Source organism: Drosophila pseudoobscura, chromosome X, assembly GCF_009870125.1.
Source record: "Drosophila pseudoobscura strain MV-25-SWS-2005 chromosome X, UCI_Dpse_MV25, whole genome shotgun sequence".
NCBI classification, from domain to species: Eukaryota; Metazoa; Arthropoda; class Insecta; order Diptera; family Drosophilidae; genus Drosophila; species Drosophila pseudoobscura.
The window spans coordinates 6,312,691-6,320,960 of NC_046683.1; the positions used below are offsets into that span (position 1 = coordinate 6,312,691).

The 8,270-nt window shown below is 41.8% G+C and overlaps 1 protein-coding gene and 1 long non-coding RNA gene across 2 annotated transcripts; both read left to right on the forward strand.

The window, feature by feature from the left end:
* The first annotated feature begins 514 nt into the window (after nt 1-514).
* Nucleotides 515-1,181, forward strand: LOC6901780 (uncharacterized). The gene is made up of 2 exons (XM_002134414.3): nt 515-593; nt 730-1,181. The coding sequence occupies exon 2, from the start codon at nt 753-755 to the stop codon at nt 1,143-1,145; it is 393 nt and encodes a 130-aa protein (XP_002134450.1). The 5' UTR covers nt 515-593; nt 730-752; the 3' UTR covers nt 1,146-1,181.
* A 3,995-nt stretch (nt 1,182-5,176) lies between these two features.
* Nucleotides 5,177-7,983, forward strand: LOC117185200 (uncharacterized). Its single transcript, XR_004470794.1, has 2 exons — nt 5,177-6,653; nt 7,290-7,983. It is a non-coding gene; the product is annotated as an uncharacterized lncRNA (long non-coding RNA).
* The last annotated feature ends 287 nt before the right edge of the window (nt 7,984-8,270 follow it).

The following is an 8,270-nucleotide window of genomic DNA, read 5'->3' on the forward strand; positions in this document are numbered from 1 at the left end:
GTACGGTACCTAAATTATATTTGTATCTATGTTTATCATACATTAAACTTATAATATGATATTTATATTATACTAGGGGGCAAGACCCCTGCGCCACCCCTTGCCTCGCTTGCGATGGACCCCTGTAATATCTGTTAGTATCTGTATTTAGATGGCGATTCGACTAATCTAATTCTGAGACCGCATGTATAAACACTTTTACGAGGGCTGTTCAATAAGCCCCTGACCTTTTCCTTTTCCAAATTATTGATTGCTATAGAAGGAAGACGCTTAAATGTTAAAAGGCCAACTATCTTTGGACCTACGTATAGTTATGCCTTGATTTAGTTTTGAATAAGTTCAGGCTTTTCTGATACACTTTTGGAATAAGTTCAGGCTTTTAGAGGGAACGTGGTAGCATCTTTGAAAGGTAATTCTGTGCCTATCATACGATCAAGCAACAACGAAGCAATAGTCCTGATTGATAGGACTACTTACGAAAAGGCTACTAGGAATCCTGTAAATAGTGGCACTTGGCAGGCCATGCTTTTACGAAGTCACCTTTCAGTGGAACTACCGACATGGTTTTTATCACAATAAATTTGTTTTCTGAGGTGAGTACACGTCTCGGATTTCAATATTTTTTCAATATTTTATTTTATTTTATTTTTTTTTTTTTTTTTTTTTTTTTAAATGAAAAATTTTTGTTTACGACTCTACCGATATTACATTTTGAATTATAACTACTAGGGAAAACCAACGCCGCGAGAAAAATGGCACCATTTATACGCGACGACAAGCCATTGGTCTGGAACCAGTGGGCCCAGGACGAGTACCAGGACGAGTTCCTGGACCAGAACCTGGACCTGAACCCGAACGAAGAACCAATCGCAGAGAACGGGAACTTCAATGAATTATTAAAATTATATCTGGACGTGTTAAAAGTCAGAGCCAGTGTGGATCAAAATCGCGTACATCGCCTCCATCAACGCTTTCCCGCTTACTCGAACCTCCTTACCGAGTTTGCAGATGCCGTCTACCATCAGCTAGTTCTCATCAATCAGGCGCAGACCGCGGAGATTCTCGTGGAGCGCAACGACGTGGACCAGCAGATCATTCGACTGGTCCTTGAGATCTGCGAATTTGCTGACAGATTCGTGATATAATAAATAAAATCGATGGTGTCTTTAAAAATAAAAAAATTTGTTTGTTACCTAAAGGTATGTGAGGAAGATTACGGAAGAAAGGACATTTTATAGAGAAGTTGGGATAGATAGGTTTTACGCGATTGGAAGACAGGGCAAGATACACAGAATAGATGAACATCTAACCAAGGGCAGGCGGAAAGAATTCGCTGGGGCCAGGGGTATTCGGAATTAAGATCTAGAAAACTATGTCCTGCATGGTCTGGCACACCCTTGAAGATTCTTGCCCATAGGAGACCAGCTGGCGGTATTCTAATGTCACATTAGTGTTAAATGTTGTCCCTGCCCTAGCTTACAATATTTATTAGATGATTTGGTTTTACAACTTTTGCCACCCAAAATAGACCAACTGGCGCCATCTGTTGTGCTAAGGAAATGAACATGATGACCGTTAAACGGCACAGTGCCGCCATTTGTGACGGCTAGTGCTGCCACATTTTGTAAAGCACTGCCGAAGCGTTGCCACCTCAGCACATCAGCATCGCAGACTATCGGCGCGTTAATTCAAATTTGACCATTCGAAACGTGATATAGGTGAAATTTGTGGCTCAAACAAATTAGCAACTAATCGTAGAAAAGATAGCTCAGTCTTGTCTTAAGTGTTCCAAAAACCATATTGATTGCCCTTGGTATGAATATCATGTGCTCGCGCTCTCTATGGTGTTATGTGCCCCCTCTATTTACAATCGCATTTTTCTGGCCTTATGTTATTCTCATCTCATTGAAATTCATATTAAAAAAATCAAAGCGACGCTGTTTGCAGGGGAATAACGACGTATTTGTTAATACATATTTATGAGAAAATTTTCCAGTTAAAGTTTATTGTAGATTTTTTTGTATTACGCATGAGCGACACGCTAATTGAGTCAGCTCGACATCGTCTTAAACAACATTAAAATAAGAAAAGAATGAAAGAAAGACTAGTTTTGAAGGGGATAGAAGCTGTTAATACTCTGACAAATGCAAACTTATCATTGAATAGCATGATTTCGATAGGATTTCCTACTTTTTCTAAGTACATATAACCATTTCCTTGGAATTTTTATAAGCCCGGCTCATACTTTCATTGCTCGACGGACATCTGATCTATATCATCATACCTCTTCTCCTTGCAAGGGTATGCCAATAATCTTAAATGTTTTTGAGCGAATTTTTCATTGCCTTTACGGTGTGTGTGTTTGAGTGAGTGGAATGGCAATAGCAATAGCAAGCAGAACAAGAGCAAGCGCTTACAAGCGGATTTTTGTCGTTAACTGCGCATTTCGTCCAAAAAACTACAACAATAAGAACAGCAGCGAAACATTCAATGGAAGGGGTTAGGAAAAAAAAGGTGAAAAAAAGCAGAAACAGAGGCAGACGAAGACGAAGACGACGCAAAATCAAAAGACAATGTAAACGAGATCATTTTGCGACGCTGACGCCGCTCTAGTACCCGAGAGCGGGAGGGGTAAGCGAGTGCAAGTAGTGAGAGCGCTGAAAGCGAGAGAAAGAGCGACGCCGCCGCTGTCAAGGTGTATTTATATAAGGTGAGGCCGCATTCCGGTATATTCCTGTTTTTCACGCTGTATAATTTATTTGCCTACCTCTCGCGGATTTTCTGAGGGCACACTTTGGCACGGCCTCACCTTATACAACGTCCACTTTGTCTGACATTTATCAACAGTAAAAACAATCAAACAAACACAAAATACGAAACGAAATGAAGCGTAGCGGAAAAAGAGAAGGGAAGAAAGAGATAGAGAGAGAGAGAGAGAGAGGAGAAGAGCAAAAGTGGGAACGCGTGCATGAAATCGAAAACTTTTTAAATCTATGCAATTTTCCGCCTATTTTTACACCCTCTCGCACAAACAGAGAGACAGAAAGTGAGACGGAGGCAAAGTTACCCCTCCCCCTCACCCACAACGCAATTCCACGACCAATGCAAACAAAATTAAACATGGCCAAACCGCTAAATGCGTCGTTACCCCAATCCCCGTTGCCCGACGACCACTAATTCACCATCCCCCCCTCACACCATCACCGTCACAAGCATCTGCGACGACGACCTCACCTAGACAATAAGGCAGAGCAGCAGCAGCAACAGCAGCAGCGGCAAAAAGCAATGCTGACGCCGACATGCAGTCCGTCCGCTCCTTACAGTGGGATGGGATCGAAAATGTAAATTTATTCATAGTTCTAGCACAGTTAGAGCACCTATTCCCACTGTACATTATCGATGCCATTTCGTGCTCTCAGCGTCGAAAACTTTTTGGGGCCAGTCTCTCCCTCTTACTCCCAGCCAGCCCACTCTCCTCTCACGTTCTATGTGGCTAGCTGCTAAAAATGTATTTGTTAATGTTTTTAGAATTTTTCTTTTTCGTATTTGTATTTATTCTCCTCTCAGCACTGGGCTCTAGATGCGCGATTTGTGCGTGTGTTCATTGAAATTTAATACAGCAGCCGTGATAAAGCAGTGATATCGTAGATGTTGGATCGATAATATGGGGTCGACTGCTATTCTCGGCAGATACATATGTTTCTATATTTTGTATGTGCAATAAAACACTAATCTATGAAGAACAATACAATATTACCGAAACAGAAGTACAGGCCACATCATATCATTATCGACATACCAAATACCTCAGCTGAACTTGATCAGCGCTCTGTGAAGTTCGAATTCATCTTGTTTCGATTGCTAGTGAACGCGTATCGCAACTACGCCGCTCGTTTTTCTGAAATAAACTCCCTTGCAAATCATCTCCGTCCACACTGCATTCGTAGTCACATCAAATCCACAAAACCAAAGTATTGAGCGGATTTCATAATTTCTTTATTAATTTGGCTTTGTTTAAGTTTTTCTTCTGCTTATTCTTATCGATATATCGGCTATCGATATAAGCCAGAGGCAATTTATCATATGGAGCGTACTATTTTTACGCTCCATCTGATAAGCTAGTTGTGCCTATTGTCCCTTAGGCTTGGAATATCTAGAGTCACATAGGCATTCTACTATAATTTCATTACTAAATTACATACTCCTTTTGAACAAGAGCCCCCATTGCTGCATATAATCAGTACCACCATCTGTGACATCCCCAATCCGGTCCCCGCCTTCGATTGACGACAAAGGTCCGTTGATTGTCGCGATGCATTTGCATGCTGTGTATTTCTGATTTTTCCTCCACAGCGCTATAATGGGATGGATGTACATACATACATATGTATATGAAGATGGTTAGATACATATGTATATATATAGTGTTGCAGAGAGTTGTAGCAGGGGCAGGGTTGCAGAGGCACTGTGGGTTGGGATGGATGTATGGTGGCGAGTACATGGCAACAAATATATTTTTTTTTCGTCAACTTTGTTTGCTTCATTGCTCCACTTTTTTTCTTGTGCGACTGTTTAGTGCCTTGGCTTGGCCGCTGCTGTCGCTGTTATTTGATTTTCACATTTTTCTTTATTTTGGTATCACATGATTATACAAACACACATACTCTTACCCGCACACGAACACACACACACACACACACACACCACACAGCAATAGAGGGTAGACACTTATGTTTGTATTAAGGAAAATGTCTTTTCGAAACAGTTTGGTTTTGCTTTTCCTTTCATTCTTATTTTCGTTACGTTTTCGTTTTGAGTGAATGATCTGTTGATCCCCACATTTGTCCCTGTCGTAGTCGACTACTCTGCACGGCAACATAATGACGTCAAAGTTTACCTTCATTCTTTTGTTATCTACAAACATTGGGAATTTTTGGTGCGATCTGGGAGGTACGGACTGATTGATATTCTCTAATCGATGGTAATTAATTAAACAATATCTTCATTCTAGATGTTTATATGTAGAGAGCAAGTGGGCAACAGTGGAGTGAAGATGACCGCCTAGAAAAAATTCAAATGCTCCAGGAAGCTTCCACTTCATTTATCTAAGCCTTCAAATCCGCTCTAAAGTAAACTAATATTTATATCATATTGATACATGATTTTATATCATATTGGTAGTGGACATCTCCCCGTGGCATCCAGTTGTCCCATCATACCCTCAACAAGGGTATGGATACCGAAATATCGTTTCTCAACGCATACAAACGAAGCGTACAATGTACAAGTATTTGCTTTTATGCTTTCATCACGTGTTGACGAAGCGAGAGGGGTGTGCGGATGAGCGTCAAGCGATAGCGTGACAGTTCTAGGCTAACATTTTCGCAGAGTTCAGGCCCACTGTGCGCCTGCCAAAACACTTGTCAGCCGATGCTCTCTCTGTGCAAGCTTTTGCCGCTTTGGTTTTCTCTTGCTCTTCTCTTTTTTTTTTGTATTCTCTGCTCTCCCTCTCTCTTTACTGGCTCTCTGCTCTCTGTCCACACTGTTATGATTTTCTGCACCTGTTTAACTGTTTTTGTTTTCGTTGAGTGAGCGGGTCGGCAGCTCCCGTCGCCCTTCTCCCCCCCCAGAGTTTCTATGGTTCTAACTGGTTTTTCAAAATTCCCTTACATTGCCATATCCATTTCCAATACACCAATCTCGGAGCAATTTCACTTGCCGCCGCCACCACCGTCTCATTGGCAGAGCAATTGGTAATTGGACTTGGAGCGGGTTGTATAACTAAGTATGGCCAGACCTGAGACCAGACGGGCCCGCCGTCAGCGACAGACCGACCGACCGCATGGCAGCCGAAACGTACGAATCGTACGAATCGTACGAACCGGTGCGGTGCCCGAGTTGCCAACACAGTAGCGTCGAAAAAGTAGTGTGTAAACAATTTTGGGGCCGCTCTCTTCGCTTTTATCGCCGGCTATGGAGTTGGTTGTCGCCGCCATGCCAGGGTGTGTTAATATGGGGTGAACTATTCCCGATCTTCAAAAAGCATTTTCTTTTGCGCGCACTGCCTTTCGCATTCCCATAAAGCTCTGAAAGATGCTCCACGAGGAAATAAATAGTCGTATCCAACGTTTTTGATTTACATAGTTAAAGACTTTGGACTTGAAAACACACACTCGTAAGAGTTTTTATTAATACAATAAAGTATTGTACACTATTGTCTCCACCACACCATGCATGGCTCTCTCCCACACTCACACTCTCTCACTTGCTGTTACACTCACACATAAGAGTGTGGTCGCTCTATCCCCCTCTCACGACCGCCTGCAGTTTGTTTATGCGACGCTTGTCCCACATAATTTTTGTTTGTTAGTTTATCTGCTCTTCTTCTTTCACATCTTCTTTGAGCTACTGCGTCGGCGCCGCGTCTCTGCCGGCAGACAACGATTTCGTTCTATTTTCCATCGCACACGTTTTCCGAATCCTCTTCTCACTCACTCACTCTCCTACGGCCTGTATTTTTGGCAGCCACGTTGTTGGAGAGAAAAATCTCTGTGGCTACAACCGGCCGGAAAAACCGGGCAAACAATTCCCATTGGAACGTTTATTTCTTTTTGCCGACAATAACGCTGCGGCCCGTTTGTCGACTCAATTACGTGAGCATTTGGCGCGCTCTCTCTGTCTCTCTACCGATCTCTCGGGATTTTCTGCATGTGTATATGGACGAATTTTATATAAACGAGTGACAAACGATAAGAACTACATATGTATGTATGTACATACATATGTACGTAGCTTGGAGTTTTTTATACTCTTGCTCAGAGAAGTATAATGATTTTGTGTAAATGTTTGCATATATGTATGTATACAAATGCATTCCTGATCACGATGATGAGTCTAAGAACATGTGTACATTTTTTTAAAGCTCACTAAAAAAAAGCTAAATCAGATTTCTTGATTTTGTAAAAAACATAAAAGTAATATGCAAGGGTATTAAAAAATTCGTCCACTAAAGCCTGCGTCCTCTCTTGTTTTGTATTTGATTTTCTGTTGTTTTTTATCATTTGACTTTCTTTTTGTGATTTTGCTTTGGTATTTCTGTTGGTTTTAATGGCCGTCTATTTTGGCCACATTTCTCGTCTCTGCGTTTGCGCCGTAGCCTTATTTCGTTTTGTTCAGCTTTTTGCTGCCATAAGATCGACTCTCCCGCTCTCTCTATCAGTCTTTCGCTCTGTCTCTCACTTTTTCTCTCTAATTAACACGTTCGCATTACAATTTATTTTCATTAATAGTCTGCCACCAAACTAGAACACACACACATACGTAAAAACAAACATATATGGACCATATACGTACGCACGCAAACGTAAAAACAATAACGGCAGTTTTTTTTCTCTTTCTACCCCTTTCCCACTGAATCAAGTAAATGCCGATACATTGTACGACGCGACAGCGCTGTGTTTTGTTATTTGCGCGCGGGTGTTGCGGTACAGCGACGCTGATACGGTACATAGCCCACCTCTGCCATGGCTATCGGCTGCGGTTGTATTGGTGTGATTGACTTTTTCGCCTCTCCTCGCGACACATGTGTGCACCCACACGGACGCGCCGCTCCACAGCGCACAGAACAACGAAGCACATTTATGTAAATGCGAAGAATGAAAGAATTACCTTTTGCCGTGCACAGTGGGTCTCGCCGGCGTCGTTGAGAGCAATGGACAATAGGAACAAAACTCTGTTATCAAACAACATACATATGTTGGTGGTTCTGAGAACTCTTTTCTTCCAGTGGGTCCTAATTAGGCCGAATATCGAAATGCTTATTTTTATATTCGCTAAATATACCAAAAATATATCAATCTAACACTCTCGTCCATTATGATTTTAAATGTTCTTAAATGCTTCACATATACATACATCCAAATAAGTAAGACTATTCAGTGTATTCAAAAAATATAAAAATGTATAAAGGTTCGTTATGCAAGACATCTTCAAAGATTTTCATTTTACACCACCGAGATATCATTTAATACCACTGTCCTCTCCCAACAACGCCGCGTCGAGAGCTAACTGTAAGTATTGTCTGCTTCTTCTTCTTCCAGTTTTTGGCAAAAACAAAAACCATGTGTTTGCCACGCGCTTACGTTACGCTCTCTCTCTCTCTTTCTCTGTCTGTATCGGCGCGCTCTCTTTGGCCACGCACGGTGAGAGCGTAAACAACAGCAACGCAAGCAAGTCACTCTCTTTGCCGCGCTACCATGTGTTTTTTTCTT